Source organism: Caretta caretta, chromosome 2 (assembly GCF_965140235.1).
Source record: "Caretta caretta isolate rCarCar2 chromosome 2, rCarCar1.hap1, whole genome shotgun sequence".
NCBI classification, from domain to species: Eukaryota; Metazoa; Chordata; order Testudines; family Cheloniidae; genus Caretta; species Caretta caretta.
This window is the reverse complement of record NC_134207.1, coordinates 110856159-110880046: the sequence shown is the minus strand read 5'-3', so window position 1 is coordinate 110880046 and position 23888 is coordinate 110856159. Positions and strand designations below refer to the sequence as shown.

The following is a 23888-nucleotide window of genomic DNA, read 5'->3' as shown; positions in this document are numbered from 1 at the left end:
GCAGTGTAGACATACCCTTCCTCTCCTGGAATGGAATCCTGCAATTCTTCCATTCTTAAATTGGGCCCTGGACTACAGTGTTCTGTGTGACAACTGATATTGTCCTGAAGGTCTGACTGAGTGTGGGCACCTGCAGTCCTTCCCTTCAGGAGTCTGATCAGAGAGATATAGTGACCAAACAGCCTGCATAAAACAAAAGTATTTAATTAGTTTTTATCGAATGCTTTTCTCCTATTGTGAAGATTTTAAAACTAACAGTCTAGTCACATCTAGCTCTACCATTCTTTGATGGTGACCTAGCTTCTCAACTCCCACCATCAGGTTCCTGTGTCTCCACCTAAGATAGGTTTTAATTCTGCCAGAGGCTTGTTTTTGGTGGTGATAGGTTTTTCTGTGTTTGGCAGGTCCTTGATCATTCCTAGCCCAATCAGTCCTATGGGCTACGCAGGAGATCAAACCAGAATTGTCAGTCAGTGGTTCTGTCTTCTGACATTGTCCCTTAATGACTCTTAAGTGTCAGCTGATAGCCACCTATCTGGAGCCAGGTCCTTCTTCCTGTCTGTGATCCAGACAAACTCCTATTGAGTGAAACCAATATAGTCATGCAGAAAACATCTCCATAACCATGCCATTATACAGTATTCCTGGATTAGAGACCAGCTCCAAATACATCACTATCCTGTAATTCTTAGCTACCGTGCACACTCCGAAACCTGTCTTTAGGAGTTGTTACTGCATGGGGGGGAAAGGAATCAAACAGCAGTTCTCAAACTGGGACCCCACAGTGGGTCACAGGGGCTAACATTAGACTTGCTGAGGCCAAAGACTGAACCCCATGATTCAGGGCTGAAGACCAAGCCTGGGGTCTTCAGCCTGGGGTGGCAGGGCTTGTGCTTGGGCTCTGGCCCCTCACCCCTACCCGCAGTGGTGGGGCTCGAGCTTCTCCTCCCTCCCCCTGCCTGGGGTCATGTAGTAATTTTTGTTTTCAGAAAGGGGTCATGGTACAATGAAGTTTAAAAACCACTGAACTAGATTGAATAATACTTTGAAGTTTTGCAGTATGCTGTTATGCTGAAAGGTGTTAATGGCTGTCATCAGCAAGGTCTTCGGTCCAAAGACAATCACAGACCACTTTAGAGTCCTTGGGTGTGCCAAGCACTCTCCTTCAGGCTCAACAGATGGAGTAATCAAGCCTCTTTACGTAATACAGAGATAGGGCATGGCTACACTTGCAGATGTAGAGCGCTTTGAGTTAAACCAGCCTTCGTAGAGCGCAGTAGGGGAAAGTGCTGCAGTCTGTCCACACTGACAGCTTCAAGCGCACGGACGTGGCCGCACTTGCAGCGGCATTGGGAGCAGGGCATTATGGGCAGCTATCCCAGCATGCAAGTGGCTGCAACATGCTTTTCAAATGGGGGGGTGAGGTGGAGTGTGACAGGGAGTGTGTTGTGTGTATGTGGGGGAGGTGGGTTTTTGGGGCGCTGAGAGCAGCATGTCAGCATGCTGTCTTCAAAGTTCAGACAACAGGAGGCCCCCTCCCCCCCGCCACCCCTTCTCTCTCTCTCTCACACACTCTCTCACACACACACACACACAGAGCATTCCACACTAATGGCTTGCTTTGTCTCAGAGCAGATAAGCAGCGGGCTGTCATAAACGGAGCTTTCAAAGGGAATTTCCACATTCCCACAGCCAATTCCAAACGATGACAAAAGTGGCCACTTGACTTAAGGGGATTATGGGCCGTTTCTGGAGGCTGATCAGAGCGCAGTAAAGCAACACCTCGTTCACACTGGCACCGCAGCGCTCCAGCAAGGGCACAGCAAACGTTATTCCACTCGCCGAGGTGGAGTACCAGCAGCGCTGTCGCTGCAGAGTCAGAGCGCTCTATGAGCCTTGCCAGTGTGGACGGGTAGTGAGCTAGTGCGCCCAGGGCACCTTTATTGCACTGTAACTCGAAAGTGTAGCCAAGCCCTTAGACAGCTGCAAACAATGGAGGCTACCACCCAAGAACCAGGCTGCATGGCAGATCAGAGCTTTCCCTGGTTGCAAACAGGTATTTGTTGCAGCCTATAGTTATGTCTACACTGCCCATCTTACAGCGCAGCCGCGGCTTTCCCGGAGATAAAAATAACCACCCGAACGAGTGCGGCTCCCGGCGATAAAGCACTGTCTATACTGGTGCTTTTCAGCGCTAAAACTTTTGTCGCTCTGGGGCGTATTTTTTTCACATCCCTGAATGACTAATGTTTTAGTGCTGAAAGTGGCAGTATAGACACAGCCTAAGTGTGTTGGAGGCAGAGAAAAGCAGGAGAAGGAGTTGTGAAGAAGACAGTTTCTTGGGCACTGAGCTCATAGGAGTGGCAGACTTAGGGATTTCTGAGCAAGGAAACTGCTTGCTGCTGTTTCTAATATGTCCAGAGAAACAGGACTCTGTGCATATTTTTATAAATAAGTTTACACTAAGAATACACCTGACTCATAGCACCAATTTCTCATCCTAACAGAAACAATCCTACAAGGCCCCAAATTTTGGTTAATGACTTTAGCAATCATTAGAAGGTAAACCAATGAATGCATCGGATACTAATAAAGCCACTGCTGGCTCAGAAGGCCTCTTGAGTAAGAAAGTGGTGATAGGAGGAAACCTGAAAATATTGAAACTGCTGCATCAGAGTCTGCATTTAACCTGCCAGCACAGCCTTCCAAGGAAGGTGGTTCAAGTGTGTTGACACATTAGCAAGTGCTGATCCCCTTCTGTCTGAGATGCTTTTCCTTTAGGGCCTTCTGGGTGCTGCAGGGCACCTGTCAACTGGATGAACTGGGAAGTCAGAAACAGCACTCTAGGGGCCAGAGGCGAGTTTAAGAAAGTTTATGAAACTTATACAAGGAATGATCATGTAGTATGTTCCATCAAATTAGACTCCCTCCTCTAGAGTCTCTTCAACTTACTTCCCTAACCTCCCACTTAGTTGTAGTACCACCCATAGGCCCTGACTCCATGGGTGCTCTGGGGCTGGAGCACCCATAGGGAAAAAATTGTGGCTGCTCAGCACCCACCAACCACCCACCAACCAGCTGTATGGTGGTGGGCGGGAGGTGTTGGTGGGACAGGGTAGAGCGGGGTGGGAAGAGGAAGAGTGAGGGTGGGGCCTTGAGGAAAGGAGTGGAGTGGGAGGTGGGGCATCCACCCAGAAAAAATGAAAGTCGGTGACTGTGGCACCACCATATAACTTACAGCATCCCTGCACTGTGGCCCATTGAGTATAAGGGAGTCTGAGGGCTTGTCTTCGCTCCCGGGGAGACTAGCAGGTGTCAATTTTAGCAGGTCTAGTGAAGACCCACTAAATCAATGGCAGTGCACTCTCCAGTTGCCTCCGGTACTCCAGCTCCCTGAGAAGGATAAGGGAAGTCGACCGGAGAGCGTCTCCTGTCGACACAGCGCAGTGAAGACACCAGGCTAAGTCGACCTAGCTGGAGTAGCGTAACTTGGGTCGACTTACCCCAATAGTGAAGACAAGCCCTAAGCTAGAGTACTTCACGTGCTGAGGGTTGAGAAGGAAGGAATGTAGCAATAAAGGAAGTAACAGGAAGGTGTAAGAATGGATAAGTTAAAGCAATCTCCTATTTTAAATACCTCTACACATTTTCTTAGCATGTAAATTACAACCATCTTAGGCTCCCTTACACTCAGACTCTCCTAGAGTGAGTATAAGAGAGCCTAACTTAATGCACAGGGTTTAACATATGCCACCTCAGTTATCCTCTCTGAATTTAGTCCTGCGTGTTGGAGCTCAACACAGGCGCGTTTCCTTCTCAAGCATCTCTCTGCCCAACTGTTATCCTCAACTGCTACAGAATATTTGAGCTTAAACATTGCATTGATCAGCTTTTTTTTATAGCTTCTTAGGTTCTGGGCAATCAGCAGGGGAAAAGAACAATACTATCCACATGGTTCCCCTTTTCCTTCCCCTTTCAGGTCTTTTTCTTATTCTCAGTTAGCTTCAATAGGAGTGCAAGTAACAATGGATTGAGCCACGTGGGGTTGGAGAGGATAAGAATGTAATAGTATTTCATATCTAATAAAAATGGAGAGAACTGAAGGAGTCTAACAGTTCTGAAAGATTTAATAGTGACACAGTTTTGTCCTATTGTGTGCCTTCAAAAACAGGAATTTCAGGTACGCTATGTGCATCTGAAATTATATTTCTTGTCTGTGTCAGTCTGAATGTTTTGTAATGTGAAATTCTCTACATTCCAGTTGTATTATGTCTGGATAAGTCCCTAGTTGTTTGGCTAGATTCTTCTTTATATAGGCATTGCTTAGCTCCAGTTGACCTGAACTTTTTTAGCATAAGGACTTTGTCACATTCAGTCTGAAGAGTCTAATTAGTGTCAAAACTTTGGAAAGGATTTTGTGATGACTATAAGGCATTCTAGTTCAGTGCTTGTTTTGGGTTTGACCTTGCAGTCCTTACTCAGACAAAACTCTCACTGAACTCAGTGACAGTCTTCTCTGGGTATGGTGTGAGAGAACAAGCCCAATGTGGTAGTTTCATGTGATGCTGCAGATTTTTTTAAAACTCTTTTTTTAATCACTCCTCAGCAGGAAAAAAATGAGAGCAAAAATCCTACATAACTTGTCCATAATATACAGCATTTCTAGTTATTTATAATACTCCCACAGGTGCTTTATAGCTAAGAACATCTTCACTGAGATGAATGGGCCACTTCACACCTCCCTGAACCTGCTATTCAGCTAATGAACATATAGAACCCCTCCCCTCCATCTTCCCTCAGGTCCTGGCTCACATAGAATCATAGAATCATAGAATATCAGGGTTGGAAGGGACCTCAGGAGGTCATCTAGTCCAACCCCCTGCTTAAAGCAGGACCAATCCACAAGTTTTTGCCCCAGATCCCTAAATGGCCCCCTCAAGGATTGAACTCACAACCCTGGGTTTAGCAGGCCAATGCTCAAACCACTGAGCTATCCCTCCCCCCATGGTGGGGTAGGAATTGGGGGGGGTGCACACACCCGGGGAGGGGGGCAGTGACTCCCAGTTCACATAAAGGGATGAGGGAATGGAGCTCAGACACCCCTAGAAAGGCAATCTTCCTCCAAAACCTGGCTTACCTGGAGAAGACAGGGAAGAGGGGGCAAGGACCCCATAAATCATGACACACAAGGGAGAGAAATGTGGGGCTGATAGGTGCCCCTGCCTGTATTTTTCCACAGTTCCCCTGTCGCTCACCCTCAGGTCCCCCATCCCTTTCCCCTTTTTCCCACCTACTCTTCTACCCGTAATTACCCTCCCCTCCCAGTAGGCATTTGCTTGTGTAGTTTATTTCCTTCTCAGAAAATAGTTTCAGTGCCTTCTGAATATTCAGTTGTACTCAGATTACATTTCCACAGAATAAAAATCCCCCCCCCCCCCGACAGATTGGAGCAATGTGCCTTTTTCTTTTCTTTTCTTTTTTTTTTTTTTACACTGCAGACTTCTGCTCTGGATTAGATTTTAAATCAGTGCCTGGGGCAGTGCTCAGGTTTAATAACTTCATATACTCTGAGTCTCCAATCCCAGGTCCTGTGAAACAGAGCTTGTTTTCCAGATCGTTGGCCTCTATCCCTGCGCATGCTCCGTGTAATCCATTCAGCACATCAGTTAGGCATGGTAAAACTTGAGAAGCAACCTCTTTTTCAAACAAACTTTTAATTTGATTTTCTCCAAAGGACTTGTGCCATGCACTCTTTTAGGGTAACCCTCTAGTGTTTGAGAACCCTGGCTTGATCTCAAAGCAACACAAAAGTTGCCAGAACATGTCAACTTTCAGAACAGCTGCTGCACATTTTTTTGGGCAGAGCCTGTACTCAAGAACCCTTAGGTCAAACTGCTCTAAACTTGAATCACTGACCACACCCCCTGCCCCCATGAGGCACACACAATTTCAAGGCAGTCTGAACTGTACAGATTTAAGAGCACTTAGAATAGTGGCACTTTAAACAGAAACTGTTTTTTCCACTTCAACTATAGCAGAGTTATCGCTCTGCTGTAACAACATAGCCCATATGCAGCTACCCAACCCTGCTTCTTTCCCTCAGAGCTTAATCCAGAATTCCAGCCCACTTCACCACTCCCAGTTGCTTGGGAATGATAGATTGTGCTGAACTTTCCCAGGGTATAGGCCTGAGCTGGATTCTCCTCTGCTAAATGAAAGGCAGCAGAGGGGACTGAAAACTAAAGGAGCTGAAAACTATTTCCCTGACTGACAGTTCCATTTTGGAAATGGCAGCTGTAATGTGCAGAAGGGCCCCCACTGGAAAGGATCTGAAGTCCTCATGGCAGTGAATAGGTACAAGCTATATCTTCTCCTGACCTCTAAAGGTAAGGAGAAAATAGGGAACTCCCACACACAACCCCTTCTGCTTCATAGAATCATAGAATATCAAGGTTGGAAGGGACCTCAGGAGGTCATCTAGTCCAACCCTCATATTCACTGTGTGGCCACGTCTACACTTAGAACTAGGGGGTGTGATTCCCAGCTCAAGCAGACATACTTGTGCTAGTTCGAATAGTAACATAGCCACTTTAGCACAGGGAGCAGCGGCATAAGCTAGCTGCCCCTAGTTTGTATCCACAGAGTCCAAGCAGACTGTATTTGATTCGACTAGCACCACTCACTCCTGCCCATGCTAAGGCAGCTACGCTGCTACGTGTGGTGTGCTAGCTCAGATGAGAGCTCATGTTCGTGTGTCTACTCAAGACTTCCCTAGCTCATAGCGGCACTATAGCCTATGAAAGTTACTGCTGTCATTTGTACACTGTGGTACTAATTCTTCACTGCTTTGCAGCTTGTGTAGTCACTAATAAGTATGTAAAATGCTACGAAAGCCTAATTCTCCTCACCTACACTGTTAGCATTTTACACCTATGATGATGTTGCACCCACTTTACATAGGTTACATGACTCCACAAGGTGAAAGGCAATGGTGAATCTGGCTAATGTGCAGGTACCAGGGCCATGGGAAAGTAAAGCTTATCAGAAGACTGGAAGGAAAGATGGCTTTCTGCTCCCTTGGCCTGACCCAGGATTAAGGGAATGCAAAAGGACAGAAGTGCAACAGCCCTGCCCGTTCCTCCAGCTGTATCCCTGACCCACCCTATCCATGCAGCATTGTGAGGAGAATTCAGTTGTATAAGCCAGCATTTGAGTTGCACAAGTGACCAGAGTGGGGCCAAATACTGTTATTCTGGAGGTTGGGTATCTCCGAGGGAATGTCTCTTTGTTCTCTGGGCAGTGCTGGTGGACACGATAGCTGCCTTCCATTCAGGTTAAATGAGGGAGCAATTATATGCCCCTTTGCTTTGTAATAGCTGAAACAATAAAAGCCACTATCCAAATCAGGCCATCATAGCAAGGCTGTAGTAGGGATCGAGCCATGAGATCTGAGACCATGTCCATATTAGGAGGGCTTTGCCAGTACAGGAATGCCAGTATACCGTACCAGCATAGCGCTTCTAGAGTGGATACAGCTATACCAGCAAAGCTGTTGTTTTTGCCAGTATAGTAAAACCACCGCCACGTCTAAAATATGATTTGCTGATTTAGCTGTGTGTGCACTAGGAACTTCTGCCAGCATAGCTATGTCACTCAGAAGTCACACCTCTTCACACCCCGACCAACATAGCTATGCTGGCAGAAGTCTGTAGCGTATACCTGACCTGAGGAATTTTTCCTGGGGTCTGAATGCAAAAAAAAGGGGCTGGGTATTATTTGGTGGAACTACATGTGTTTTCGAGTCAGAAGGCAGCGGGAAAGCCAAGAGACAACAAGTGAAGCAACTTGTAACATGGCCTTCAGAGAAAGGTGAGGGGGGGAAGACTGTGGACTGGATAGAAGTTTGGAATTGAGAGTAAAAAAACTGCCTTCTGTTTTTGATTCCTACTGTGTTGAGAGAAATAGGACTCTGTGTAGATTCTTTGGAAATAGGCAGGTATTTCTTGGGTGCAATCCTGTTTCATATCATCATTTTCGCCTCTGAATGGAAACAATCCACAAGGTCCCACTAAGGGCTCAGGCTAAAAAGGGGTAACAACTTCATACTCAGAAACAGTCGAAATTTGCATAGATTTTTCCTCACTGCCTTATAACTTCACAAACCATTTACCCCTTTCTTCTCTGTGTATTGTCCTTTCTAAATGGTATGATGATGATTTTCTTAGCTTCTAGGGGTGGGATATGGGGCCAAATTAATCTCTGGTGTAACTTCCATTAATTTCAATACATTTAAATTTAGAATGATTTTTACCTATTTGTTATATAAGTTAAAAATTCCAGTCACCAATCAGAACCTAACGAGAACTCCTATTCTCCTTTAACTACCATTGCTTATTAATCTAACTGTAGCTCTTGAATGAACATTACACATTATAATTTCAAAACATACATGGAGATGGAAAATAGCAATGGTAATACTTGATTGAAGCAGCATCCACTGATACAGTCTATTGTGTTTAGCGTTATTTTTTCCCCCTCTAGCAGTGGGCTGGCTCCTGAAAGGTGCTGAGCACCTCCGCTCACATTAGGTGCCCAATAGAGGGCTATTAGCCTCTTGAAGAATCAGGTTTATTGTTTTGAAAGCCTTATGGACTATGTGGGACTGTTTTTGAACTGAAATGGTGTAAGTACAGCATTTAGCACTATTAGCAGTTACTGCCATCTATGGGTAGAATTACATAAAACTGCATGTTTCAGAGTAACAGCCGTGTTAGTCTGTATTCGCAAAAAGAAAAGGAGTACTTGTAGCACCTTAGAGACTGGATTTATGCAGGAAATAGCCCGACTTGATTATGTAAAGAGTTGTCACTTTGGATGGGCTAGCACCAGCAGGAGAGTGAATTTGTGTGGGGGGGTGGAGGGTGAGAAAACCTGGATTTGTGCTGGAAATGGCCCACCTGATGATCACTTTAGATAAGCTATTACCAGCAGGACAGTGGGGTGGGAGGAGGTATTGTTTCATGATCTCTGTGTGTATATAAAGTCTGCTGCAGTTTCCACGGTATACATCTGATGAAGTGAGCTGTAGCTCACGAAAGCTCATGCTCAAATAAATTGGTTAGTCTCTAAGGTGCTACAAGTACTCCTTTTCTTTTTATAAAACTGCATGCAGTATCATAACCATGTTGACCCCAGAATATTAGAGACCAGATGGGTGAGCTCTTCTTCAGATCTGGGAAAGATACTCCGAGCATTAAAGCTAAATGCAAGGTGGAACAGATTGCTAACTACTTATGCTAAACACAAATTCTAAGGGGCCACTCTACCTCCTCATCCTCAAAGGACACCTGCACACAATGCTTTCAAAAAAAGAAAAGGAGTACTTGTGGCACCTTAGAGACTAACCAATTTATTTGAGCATGAGCTTTTGTGAGCTACAGCTCACTTCATGCTCAAATAAATTGGTTAGTCTCTAAGGTGCCACAAGTACTCCTTTTCTTTTTGCGAATACAGACTAACACGGCTGTTCCTCTGAAACAATGCTTTCAGAAGATGAGCCTGGGAGCTTTAAATTCATTCCTCAGCTAGCCACTAAAGATCGTGGACTGAACAGTGACACTGCATTTATGGCTTACAACAATCTGTAACCCACTAACCCCCACCCTGCCCCCATTTTTGTCCTATGACTGCAGAAGGTGTTAACTGGCCACTGTACCTGGACTGGCCCCTTCCGTATGTGCTAACTACTTATGCTAAACAATCTGTTCCACCTTGCATTCAGCTGTGACTCTGAGTACCTTTCCCAGACCTGAAGAAGAGCTTGTGTGGTTTGAAAGCTTGTGATTCTCTCACCAACAGAAGTTGGTCCAGTAAAAGCTATTGCCTCACCCACCTTACCTCCCTAATAAAACTGTATCTTATTTGTTAGGAACAGTTCCAGCATTTGTTGATTCAAAATAATACCCACAAATGAATATGATTGGGGAAAAGGGCATTGGAGGAGTTGACGTCTCTTTCTCCAATGAAAAAGGGAGGAGAAAAAACAGTGCACAGTGTCTCACTTTCAGGGTAGCTGCACCTGCATTTCCCCTCCATGGCAACATTTTTATCTAAACAGCCCTTTTGAAGAGGGTGAGGTGTTAATGGTTCTCTGGGTGCCCAGGACTATGTGTCACCTTGTTCCCTCTGCCTCAGGCATGAGGGAGTCTTGCTTGTGGTAACTTGGTGTTAGCTCCCTCACTTCACTGTCCTTTGAGTCACTCAAGCACTCTCCTGTGGGCTATGCCAGTCCTGTCTTTCCTTTGCATTACATCACCACCTAATCAAGGAGGGGTGCCAACTCCTTCTTGCCTGAACAGGCTGTCACCAAGTATTATTCCCTAGTGACTCCTTTTAAACTTAAGACCATATATATTCAATATAGTGACATTATTCCTTAAATATTACCAATACATATATCACACCATGATTATGAACATCAGTAAGTTGCAAGCTTTCAATAGAGACCTTGTTACCCTTTATAGACAAATACCCTGTAAGCCATGTATCTGATATAGTGAATTTGTCAGGTCTGAGATGAGTTGTTTGCAAAGAACGGGAATCTTTGCCAAGGATCCTGTGTGTCAAAATGGGGGAAAGACTTTGAACAATTCAAATGTCTATCTGGCTACATGCTAGGACTAAACCCACAAGGATTTACTTTTTCTTTAATATCCTGGAATATAAGAATCCATACCAGATCACCATTAGTCCATCTAGTCCAGTATCTTGTCTCTGACTAGGGCTAGTACCAGCAGCTTCAGAGGAAAGCATAAGACTACTATAATGGGCAGTTATGTAATAACCAGCCTGTGGGGGAAGGTCCCTCCTAACCCCAGGTGTCAGTGGTTGGCTTATGCCTCTTGAGCACACGTTCTTGCAAGGTGCTGAACCCTCCAGCCCTAATACAGCAAAGCATTTAAGCATGTGCATAAGTTAAAGCCGTTGACCCTGTCTACACTTGCTGCAGTGTGTAGGTTACATGGAGCAACACGCGATAGTGAAAACAAGCAGAGTATAGCCACACTCCAGGGTGTAGCTACACGCAGCAGCAAAAGGTTCAGGCGGTGGGATGCTGAGCCTTTCCCTGCTGCTAGAGCCTTTCATTGCAGCAGGAAAAGGCTCCAGCAAGTGGCTACTATGCAGCTAAAAACAGCATTGTAGACATGGGAGACACTGAGTGGGCATGTACATAACTGTGTAGGGTGCATACTCCTAAGGTTCTGGTGTCTTACTCACCTAAGCAGTGCCTCACTGTCCACACTGCTATTTATATCCAGGATGGAGGGTGAGGGGGAGAGGGTGCACAGTGTCTGTACTATACATACTGCTGTAAGTGTAGACATAGCCTAACCGTAGTTCTACTGACTACCATGAGACTACTCATAAGCTTAAAGTTAAGCATTCAGGGTTTATACCTCTTGAAAGTTGTAGCCTGCCTAGTAGTTTGCAAATATACATTGGTTTAATAAGTTGTACTGTATATTTTCCTCTGCTATGAAAAATGTAGAGGTTGCATAAAATCAATAAAGCATTTTAAAACAAGAAATGTAGTACATTTATCTTTTCTAACAACTGATATTAAAAAGGCACAACTGCTCAGAGAAAGTCTTTAAATTCTGAATGCTATTTGATGTGAAATGGCAGGCTTTTTTAGACACCCCTTCCCCTGCCAATAAATAAAATACAAATACATGCAGAATGCACTCCTTTTTTAGCCAAATACACTCCATTCTCAAACATTCAAAAAGCAGCGTTTATTTCATTGCACATTAAATAGTTATGAAAATTGGTAATTTTGCTAGAAAGCAATGCATTTTGTGAACTGCTGTTTTTAGTTAGTACTCACTCAAGACTTACAAACTCCCAATTTTTGGCCTCTGTTAGAAGTATGGACTCTATCCCAAGTTGAGTCAAAACATGAGGCTTACAGTGCAAAGATTTCTTTTTAAAATAAGGTTATTGATTATGTTTATGTATAAATTGGGACGTCTGTTATACCACATTTAAAAAGTATCCAGGACATTTGATGTGTGAGGGGTTTTGGGTTTTGTACGTGCATAGCTGACTGGATAGATGTGATGGTAGCAATGGAACAAATTTCACTTAATACATCAAAGTTAGGGCCTGATTCTGAGGGGTGTGGAGCACTCAGCTCCCATTCATCTCAACAGGGGTTGGAGACACTCAGCAACTTGCAGGAAGTGCTAGTAGGTACTAAGTGACAATACTATGGTAAAAAAATGCATTGACGCTGAGAGCCTTAATTTTCTAAATAGTCATGAGGTGCCCTCTGTCAAAGTTCAAAAAGACAATCTGAGCTTCTTCCAGTAACCAGGGGACTGATTCCACCACTAGTTTGTGTAGTCTCTCATTCTATGATTAGTCCCACTACTCAGTGCAAGAAAGGATGGCAGAACTGAACCCAAAGTTAAAACCCTGTAATTGATTTGGCCTACCACTACACTTTAAAAATGTCTTTTATGTAAGAAAGTGTGCCTTTTTCAGCCTTTGTGATCCACTTTAGAAAAACATGTATTTTTAATGGTCTTTGTAATATCCTGCACATTCTTAATCTGGCTGTAACTTATTGTTTTCTTTTTCAGTGGTTTCTGTGTTGACATGAACTGATCTGTTGTTAAACACTGTTCCCTAATCAAGTCAATTGTTAATAAACTTTACAATTTATTTAATTTAATTTGGAGAATCAAGTTGGGTTTACAAAAGTGGATTCTCTGGTATGGAAACAGCTATGTTCATAACTGTTCACTTTTAACCATGCCATAGGCACTTTTCTTGGTATTAGAACTAAAATAGAAAAAAGTTATTGGAGGGGCTAAACAATGCAAATTGTTTTTGATTTTTTTTTAATTTTTTCTTTCTTTTTGCCCTTTTCACAATGACCATCTATGATTTTTCCTAAAAAATAAATTTTCAAAATAAAATCACATCCCTAATTACATAATTTGATAAATATGTTGTAACTTTGCTGGTATCAGTGAAGAGCTAATGCATGGGATTGGCAACGTTTGGCACAAGGCCCACCAGGATAAGGCCCCTGGCGGGCCAGGCCGATTTGTTTACCTGCCATGTCCACAGGTTCGGATAATCGCAGCTCCCACTGGCCGCAGTTCACCACTGCAGGCCAATGGGGGCTGCAGGAAGTGGTGCGGGTCGAGGGATGTGCTGGCCACAGCTTTCCACAGCCCCCGTTGGCCTGGAGCAGCGAACTGCAGCCAGTAGGAGCTACGATCAGCTGAACCTGCGGACGCGGCAGGTAAACAAACTGGCCCGGCCTGCCAGGGAGCTTACCCTGATGGGCCGCATGCCAGAGGTTGCCGAACCTGAGCAAATGCCTGTGGCGCAATCCTGATTCGATGACTTCAGTGGGAGTAGGACCAGACCGCTTATAGTTTACTCTTATAAGATAATTCTGCTCACACAGAAGTGAATGATTTTTATTTTTATTTTTTTTGCTTTAATAGTGATAACAGGATATGGGCAGTAAACTTTAGACTCCTAGGAAAGGATGACCTAAAAAGGGTTGATGAAATAAAATAATTCCTTGATCTTGCAGTCCCATAGAATCATAGAATATCAGGGTTGGAAGGGACCTCAGGAGGTCATCTAGTCCAACCCCCTGCTCAAAGCAGGACCAATCCCCAATTTTTGCCCCAGATCCCTAAATGGCCCCCTCAAGGATTGAACTCACAACCCTGGGTTTAGCAGGCCAAAGCTCAAACCACTGAGCTATCCCTTCCGCCCGTATAGCCATACCTCCCTCACGTCAGGCTTTTGACCTAAGAATCAGGCTTTTGTGGAATATCACAGGCCTGTCTCAAAATCTCAAGGCTTTCAGTGCAACAGCTATGAAAGTGACACTTAACAGACTAGAGGAGGAACAGAAAGATGGGTCTTGTTTAGACAGGCTGTAAAGAAAACAGTTTAAATCTTGACCTTGTACTAAGAACTAAGAACCATGCAGGTGGTCTCCGTTGACTTCAGTGGGGCCCTGTACAGGTGCAGGTTGTGACATTCTATACCTTGGGGGAGCATTGTGGAACCCCCATATTCCTCATTTTTATATAATTGTGATCTTATATATAAAGCATGCCTTGTAAGGTATCAGGGGAAAAGTTATGATCCACTGAAAGTCATTTCTCTATCCACAGATATATATTCACAGACATATATCGTTAATGCATATGAAGATAAGAGAATTGTGTTGTCTGGTGGTCACTAAAACATGTTGTAAGTTGGGGGATCAAATATTAGCTCCCAGAGGCAACAACAAGGAAAGTAACCAACACACGGGCGGGATGTCAATCAACCCATCAACAACCATTGTTCAGCAAGGGAGCTACAATGCAATGACTCACCTGCATGAGGCCACACCAGGGGAATTACTCAAACTTGCCTGGAGACTCAGCAATGCACCCAGACATGCCTGGACTTATGTTTTCCAACCGCATGGATTGAGGGTATAAAACAGACACAGTGGCCACATGCTGGGCCTTTCTCCTTCACTCATCTATGCTGCAAGCAACAAGGACACTCTAAAGACTCCAACTGAGGGAACTGGCCCAGATTTCAAGGGGGACATTTGTGTACTATGAACTGCAATATCCAGTGGCGTGAGAAACTGCTTAGTGTAGTTGTTGCTCAGCCTAATAGGGTTGAGAGTTTAGACTGCGTACTTATATTTTATTTCTGTTGGTAACTCACTCCGACTTTTTGCCTATTACTTAATATCACTTAAAATCTATCCTTTATAGTCAATAAATTTGTTTTACTGCTTATCTGCTCAGAGTACAAAGACTGGTGTATATTCACTTTCCATTGATGAAGTGGTGAACTAATAAATAAATCTGTATTGCTCATCTTGAGCAGTGCAAGACGATATATTCCTGAGGTGCTTGAAACTGGGGGATTTGGCTCTGGTGCCTCTGTGTGATTCATGAGTGTCTCTCAAAGCATTCATGCAATCTAGCTGGGTGTGGGGTCTCCACAAGTGGTTGTGCTGAGTGATAACAGCACCTGGAGGGGTTTTCTGCTGGTCACTAGCAAGGCATTGTGAGAGAGAGCTCAGGCTGGAGAGAGGATTGTCCCTGGAAGGGGCAATATGGCCATGATTAGGATCAGCTGAGCTACTGATGAAAATATTCACCGGCTGTCATGGTTGGTGATGTAAAATAGAAATATCTGTTTTATAGCTTGTGTGATGTATGGTACCTTCCAATTGTTAGCCTGGGTACCCGCTATCAAGCAGACTAAATTAGGGCAAACTGCTCTGAAGTCTCTCTTGGGGGCTGATTCTGGACCTAAATCCAGCTGCTATATGCCACATATGAGCTTCAAGAAGTTGAGGAGAATTCTCCCAGTGCAGGAGTAGCATACAGTGGACATTGGTGAAGGGGATGAGCCCACAGCAATGAGAACTATAGGAATTCTGGGCTATTCTACAGCCAAGCAACAGCTGCAGTATGCTGAGCACCCAGGGCTGCTCTAACTTATGCTGGAAGCCATTTCAGCACTACTGCCATGTAGAATCTAGAGGGCACAAGGTTGGCATAAAGCTACCTTTGCCCCATTCCCTCTGTCTACGCCTCTTGTTGTGCTACACCCCCGAGGCAGTCCAACAGAGAAGCTAGCCTTCAGTCTCTAGATAGTAGAACAGACAGGTCTGAAATATTTGGATCTACAGGTACAATTTCTGAAACAGCCTTCAGGGATCTGAACACCTAAAATGCCAATTATCTATGTTGAAGGTTGTTTCATCATATGATGGAAAAAGTGGACCTGGAAGAACAAAGTGGGGGAAGAAGTGAGTAAGATGATCTCTGACATGGAGATGAAAGTCAGTAGCCTCAAGTAATCTGTGAAGGCTAGAAGTAATGTAAGATGAGGGAGTAAGCAATGAAGAATCATTTAAGACCTTGCTTGCCCTAAAAGAGGACAAAAATGGACACTGCTGAGACAGACAGCAGATGCTTGTGTATTTGCAGCCACAACCCAACCCACTCAGAATCAATCTCCATCTGTGTCGTGGTTCTTGCATATATTTTCTGCTGACAAATACAAGTTCTGAAACCCACTACAAACAGGCTGATGACATGAAAGGAGATGCTTCAATAATTGCACATTTGCTTTTTAATCCCTGTAAGGGTTTTGAAAGAGATCTTTGAAGAATAAAAGTATCAAAGAAAATATCGTGCTGCAGCTACTGAACATTTCAGGATGAAAAGACAACTGTCTGCATACTCATAAATATCAAAAGGTACTACCGCTGCTCATACTGTGACATTCATACAATACCTTTTAAACCCAAATGATTCAAATGTGCTGTACATACCGTTAGCTGAATTCTCACCTCACTTATAGCCCTGCAAACACATTTGTTGTGTAAGCCCACTGATGTCACTGAACTTGTGCAGATGCAACTGAAGCCAAAATGAGGCCTATGCCTACAGGGATCCCTTCATTCAGCACTGAAATGTAGCTACGTCCGGGATATTTTTAGGTTCAAGAAAAGAAATGTATTCTGAAGAGTAGTCTTGACAGACAATGCTACAGCCCTTTAAAATGTTTTATATGTTTTCCCTAATTTTTTCTTTCTGAGGTTCCTCCCACCAACATGCTATAAAAAGTTTTTTTGCATATAAAAGCCAGGGCCTGGGCTTGGGTTGCAGCCCAAGCTGTGGACCCTCCCACCACACAGGGTCCCAGAGTCCAGGCTCCAGCCCAAACCCAAATGTCTGCACCACAATTAAACAGTCCCGGGTCACTTGCTGGAGGATTCTCTGCTCCTTGAAGTCTTTAAACCACGATTTGAGGACTTCAGTAGCTCAGACATAGGTGAGAGATTTATTGCAGGAGTGGGTGGGTGAGATTCTGTGGCCTGCATTGTGCAGGAGGTCAGACTAGATGATCATGGTGGTCCCTTCTGACCTTAATATCTATGAATTTTAGCTCAAACCCTGTGAGCCCAAGTCAGATGGCACAGGACAGCCACAATTTTTAATTGCAGTGTAGATATAACCTATGAGACCAAATCCTCTTCCCACCTCACCTAGCCACTGAGTGAGGCCTGGTCTACACTAAAAAGTTACATTAACTTAAATCAACGTGTGCACAACTTGGCCGATACATATCTACACTGAAATTTGTCCTATACTGCTGTAAGCACCCCCTTACAGCAATGCAATGGCACCACCTTCTCAAATGACACAAACCTACTTAGGGTTGACACAGATAATGTAGTGTCTACACTCACGCTGTGTTATCCTAACAGTCCTCAAGCAGCTGGCCCTGTCCTGGCAACAGTGGCTGATCCACTCACACTTTTGAATTCCCTTGCTCAGGAGCCAGAGACTGGAAGACTACCCCCCACTCCCCAACCTTGGTCAGCATACCTACCAGCTGGCCTTTCCTGTGTGCATCCAACCATGCCAGTTCCATGAACCTAGAGAACTACTAGATGTGCTCCTGCCTGGAGCTGGGAAGAAGCCTTGGATCTCCTCGCCCTGGAGGGAGAAGAGGCTGTGCAAACACAGTTACCAAATAACCACAGAAATATTGACATCTGCAAGTTGATAGCAGTGGGGATGCTGAAACTGGGGCGTGGTGAGGATCAGTGGTACTGTATGAAAGCAAAGGAACTCCGCCAGGGATACCAAAAGGTGAGGGAGAACAAGAAATCTGGTGCTGCCCCCAACACACCTGCTGCTTTTACAACTATACTATACTTGATGGGAACCATCACCCCACATTTCTTTTTAAAGGTCTTTATGGGAATAAGGGAAGGGATTTTTGAGACTTATCTTTCCTTTTCCATTGTGACTGTAAATCTAATGGTATATCTGCATGTTATAATCAGTAGACTCTGGCATGCTGGCCTTCCGATGTCCCCCTTTCGCTCCTACTGAATGTCTGACCCAGATGAGGAGGAGAAAGAAGTGGACTAGGGTGGATATGTTAGGCAAGGTACTCCAGTCCTCTATGGATGCTGACAGTGAACACAGGGCTTGGAGCGGCCATATGACCATGGAGAAAGACTAAGAATGGAGGGATTGGTTGCAGCAGGAGAGAAAAGGATCAGAAAGTGCATTGGGAAATGCACCAGAACATCACAGGTGTATTCAGACAACAAGCTTATATGTTGCAGAGCATTACTGACCTAAAAAAACAAAAAGGAGTCCTTGTGGCACCTTAGAGACTAACAACTGTATTTGGGCATAAGCTTTTGTGGGCTATAACCCACTTCATCAGCTGCATGGAGTGAAAAATACAGTAAGCAGGTATAAATACACAGCACATAAAAAGATGGGAGTTGCCTTACCAAGTGGGGGGTCAGTGCTAATGAAACCAATTCAATTAAGATGGATGTGGCCCATTCCCAACCACTTATTCGACACTACAGTGCAAATAATAGATGGTCACATAAACACCACCCTATATCGGAAACCTATTGACCACTCTACTTACCTACGTGCCTCCAGCTTTCATCCAGACCACAGCACACGATGTATGGTCTACAGCCAAGCCCTAAGATGCAACTGCATTTGTTCCAATCCCTCAGACAGAGACAAATATCTACAGGATCTCTATCAAGCATTCTTAAAACTACACTACCCATCTGGGGAAGTGACGAAACAGATTGCCAGAGCCAGAAGGGTACCCAGAAGTCATCTACTACAGGACAGGTCCAACAAAGAAAGTAACAGAATGCCACTAGCCATCACCTACAGCCCCCACCTAAAACCTCTCCAGCGCATCATCAAGGATCTATAACCTATCCTGAAGGACAATCCCTCACTCTCACAGATCTTGGGAGACAGGCCAATTCTCGCTTACAAACAGTCCCCCAACCTGAAGCAAATACTCACCAGCAACTACTCACCACACAACAGAAACACTAACCCAGGAACCAATCCCCACAACAAACCACATTGCCAACTCTGTCCACATATCTATTCCATAGGACCTAACCATATCAGCCACACCTGCATATCTACCAATGTGGCCATCATGTGCCAGCAATGCCCCTCTGCCATGTACATTGGCCAAACCAGACAGTCTCTACGCAAAAGAATAAATGGACACAAATCAGACATCAAGAATTGTAACATTCAAAAACCAGTAAGAGAGCACTTCAGTTTCCCTAGACAACCAATAACAGACTTAAAAGAGGCCATTCTTCAACAAAAAAACCCTTCAAAAACAGACTTCAATGAGAAACTGCAGAACTGGAATTAATTTGCAAACTTGACACCATCAAATTAGGCCTGAATAAAGACTGGGAGGGGATGGGTCACTACAAAAAATAATTTTCCCTCTGTTGATACCCTCACCTTCTTGTCAACTGTTGGGAATGGGCTACATCCACCCTAATTGAATTGGCCTCGTTAGCAGTGACACCCCCCTCCCACCTCCACTTGGTAAGGCAACTGCCATCTTTTCATGTGCTGTATATTTATAGCTGCTTACCGTATTTTTCACTCCATGCATCTGATGAAGTGAGTTATAGCCCACGAAAGCGTATGCCCAAATACATTTGTTCATCTCTAAGGTGCCACAAGGACTCCTCATTGTTTTTGCTGACACATATTAACAGGGCTATCCCTCTGAAACCTGTCACCATGCAAGAAATTATTGACCAATGTGACTAAAGACCCCAGCCTCACCAGCCTTTCACCAATGTTAGAACTCCATGGTCACTGTTCCCCATACCTTCTAATATAACTAAGAGGTGGCAGTATGGTGGACCGGGAGAACCATAACTACACACAGACAGGTTTCAGAGTAGCAGCCGTGTTAGTCTGTATCCGCAAAAAGAAAAGGAAGACTTGCAACTCAGACGTTCTTGTTAAACCCTGGATTTGTGCTGGAAATGGTCCACCTTGATTATCATACACATTGTAAGGAGAGTGATCACTTTAGATAAGCTATTACCAGCAGGAGAGTGGGGAGGGGGGAGAGAAAACCTTTTGTTGTGTTAAACACCCATTTTTTCATGGTTTGTGTGTATAAAAAGATCTTCTGTACTTTCCACAGTATGCATCCGATGAAGTGAGCTGTAGCTCACGAAAGCTTATGCTCAAATAAATTGGTTAGTCTCTAAGGTGCCATAAGTACTCCTGTTCTTTTTATACACAGACAGACCTAGGAAAGCCACAGGACCAGATGCACCTCACCGCACTACAGTCAGTTCTCTTGACCTTCCCTGAGTGCTTTGTTACAGTGTCACCAATCTACTTTTACCTTCTCTGTGTGTGCCTGGGTGCGTGGTTACACCTTACTTGTGTGGCCGGCTTCTTTGCCCACAGCAAAGGTCTCATTCAGACTTGCATCCTTAGTGGCTTGCACCAAGCAAGGCGGCGGGTGCCAAAACTCCCCCACCCTCTGAGCTCAGACAGCGTCAGACAACGCCCAGGCGGGCCCCTGGTCACCTACAGCCCCGTGGTTGGCTCTTCTGCCTGCCCTTGTGTGGGGCGGATCCAATCCAGCAGGGGGCGGGCGAGAGCGCCTGGGACCGCCCCCAGCCTTCCCCCTTGGCCAGCGCCCCAGCGCTTCTCAGCACTCAGCCACGCCCACGCCGCTCAGTTCGTCAAGGGGCGGGGCCCAGACGTCACCGCGCATCATGCGGAAACATCTGCGCGTAGAGGCGCATGCGCATTGGGTGCCCAAATGGGCTGGCGGAGCTTGGTGCCGGAATTAAGGCGCCGGGGCGCAGGGGTTTGAGGAGACAGCCCTAGTACCGCCCTCAGGCGGAGGGTGATGCGATCGAGGCCAGACTTCCGCTGTGCTTGGTCCTCCTGCTCCAGCCGCCAGGGCGGGGAGGCGGCCGCTCCGCCACCTCACGTGACATCCCCGCGCCAGCGCCGTCGCCCCGTTGCCTTGGAGACTGGCAGCTAGCAGGCTTCCTCCACGCGCCCCTCGCCCACGCGCGCCCGCTAGTAACCGCCTCCTCCGCGCCGCCAGGGGATGCGGCCCGCGGCGCCATGCGAGCCTGGAGTAAAGGCATCAGCGGGCTCAGCGCTGCTGCCGCCGCCGCCGCGGGGACCGGCCGCCTGCGCCGTCTTGGCCCGCGCAGCGAGCGGGGTGAGAACGGGGGGGTCTCGCGAGCGCCGCCGCCGCCGCCACCGCCCGGCCTTCACCCGCAGGGCCAGGCCCGCCCAGTCTGCAGCCGCGCCAGCTGAGCCGGGAGCCCGTGTGCGCTGCGCCCCAGGCCCCGCAGCGCTGGGCGCTGGAGTCTCCGCGCGCGGGCTGCCCTCACCCCACCCTGACAGCCACGGGGGCTTCCGGCCTGCGCGTCTGCTCTCGCCGAGGGGGCCTGTGAGAGGAGCCCGGGCTCTCCCGGGCTAGGCCTGCTTGTTTCCACGCGCAGCGCAACCGCACAGGCGCCTTCCGCCGCCTGCCCGCGGTGTTGTGACAGGCCGCGTTTAGTAAAACCGAGCTGGAGGGTCTCCGATGTTGCTGCCCACGAGAAAATTCACTCTCCTGCGGAAATGCTGTTTTCTGCCAGTTGTAGGAATAAGTGTTTGCATTTTTTTTCCAGTTATTCTTAATCCAGAAAACTAACCCTATTATACTTTAAACACTTATTCGGGAGATTTGAATTGAGCATAAGTATATCTTCTCTACAATTTTGGTGGGAGTTGTTACATATAATAAAATGGGTGTCGTGTTTATCACAAGTCAACCTCATAACTCTTCAGTAGCCACAGCACTCCAGCCTATCTCCCCTTCCCTACAACAATCCCATCTCTTCACGCTCTGTTTGAAAAAGACAAACAGCAACAGTATTTGCTGTGTGTTTTTAAGTTTTGTTTACAATGGTAAATATCAGATTGTGAATAAATATTTTCTGTTTAAAGGGCCATCAAGTCCAGCAGAACCTCAAATTTAGTAAAAAGAAAAGGAGTACTTGTGGCACCTTAGAGACTAACCAATTTATTTGAGCATGAGCTTTCGTGAGCCACAGCTCACTTCATCAGATGTGTACCGTGGAAACTGCAGCAGACTTTATATACACACAGAGAATATGAAACAATACCTCCTCCCACCCCACTGTCCTGCTGGTAATAGCTTATCTAAAGTGATCAGCAGGTGGGCCATTTCCAGCACAAATCCAGGTTTTCTCACCCTCCACCCCCCCCACACAAATTCACTCTCCTGCTGGTGGGAGGAGGTATTGTTTCATATTCTCTGTGTATATATAAAGTCTGCTGCAGTTTCCACGGTATGCATCCGATGAAGTGAGCTGTAGCTCACGAAAGCTCATGCTCAAATAAATTGGTTAGTCTCTAAGGTGCCACAAGTACTCCTTTTCTTTTTGCGAATACAGACTAACACGGCTGTTACTCTGAAACCTGTCAAATTTAGTAGTTTGTTTAACACGGTATTGTACAGTATTTGCTCTCACACACACCCCCTTCAACTGCCTGACTGCATACTTCCAGCTCCAAATGAGGTGTGTGGCCGACCAGTCAGTTTGTAACTCTGGTGTCTGTAACTCTGAGGTCCTACTGTATTTCAGTAAATAATAGGAAGTAACGGCTAATGAAGTAAGGGCAGTTCTCTGCTTAAAACGCTGCAGCGATGTAACTAGACCAGTGCGGTGGTGCCACGGTAGCACTTCACTGAAGACACTACTACGCTGACGGGAGAAGTTCTCACATCCGCATAGTAATCCACCTCCGCAAGAGGCGGTAGCTCCCTTAACAGGAGAAGTCCTCATAAACATAGCACTGTCTACACCGGGGGTTAGATTGGGATAACTGCATTGCTCGGGGCGTTGGGGAGGTTCACACTCTTGAGTGACAGTTACACCAATGTAAATTTATAGTGTAGATCTGGCCTAAGATTGTGGACCTAGTCCTCAAAAATACCAAGTGCCCTCAACTCCCATGGACTTGAGTAGGTGCTGAATGCATTATTTAAGCCCTAATCCAGCAAACATCTGTGTGTGTGAGTTAGAGCACATTTACATCTAAAATTTAGGTTGACCTAGCTACGTCACTTAGGAGCGTAAAAAATTCACACTGTGTGAGAGATGTAGTTAAGCTGACCTAAGCCCCAGTGTAGACACCGCTAGGTCAATGAAAGAATTGTCTTGAGGGGATGTGCTCTCTGTTGCTGTAGGAAATGTCTACGCTGCTGTGGCAGAGCAGTTATGCTGCTGTACCGCTTGTAATGTGGCTTTATACATAAGTAGTCCCACTGAGTTCACAGAGATTACTCACAAGGGTAATACGCTACTAGAAAGTGCTCAGATACCATGGTGATGGCGTACAACTGTATAAAAAGCTGAACAGAATAGCTGACTGGAAGGTGCTTTGCACTCTTAACTCCAGCATCCTGAGCATGTTGCAATCATGTATGTTGGGGGAGATTATTGAATTTTATAGTAGATTAAAGTAATGCCAATTTTTAGTTATTGGAAGTATGTAGTGAACTTCTTACAGGAATAAAAAGTGTCTTAGTGAATGTACTTTCATTTCATATTGACCCAGTAACTTGTATGCGTTTTTTGTAGACTTAAGCATCTCTGTGGCATCATCTTTACAAACTCACAGTGTCAAGGGGAAATTTTCCTTATCGGGGAGTAGAAAGCTATTCTTTGACACCCATGCTCTAGTGTGCCTGTTGGAAGAAAATGGTAACTTTTCTGTTACAAATTATTCAAATATGTAGAGTGATCTATAACTTATTTCTGCTGTATGATTTCATTATCATTTCAGAGTACTAAACTTGTGCAGTTATTTCTCTGTGACACTTAATTTAAAAGTGTCATTCTTAGTGAGATAGCTTTTATAAAGATTGCTTAAAACTTACTGAGATATTTATTC

At 45.3% G+C, this 23888-nt stretch overlaps 1 protein-coding gene across 4 annotated transcripts in view; it reads left to right on the top strand.

Annotated features, from left to right (window-relative positions):
* The first annotated feature begins 20714 nt into the window (after positions 1-20714).
* Positions 20715-23888, top strand: part of MCUR1 (mitochondrial calcium uniporter regulator 1) — a 39517-nt gene continuing 36343 nt past the window's right edge. The window contains exons 1-2 of one of the 4 annotated variants that reach the window (XM_048839933.2): positions 20715-21138; positions 23576-23698. In XM_048839933.2, coding sequence (XP_048695890.2) covers positions 21039-21138; positions 23576-23698 — 223 coding nt within the window. In that variant the 5' untranslated portion in view covers positions 20715-21038. The remainder of the gene's footprint in view (positions 21139-23575; positions 23699-23888) is intronic. The other 3 variants (XM_048839939.2, XM_048839936.2, XM_048839935.2) reach the window with 3 other exon arrangements.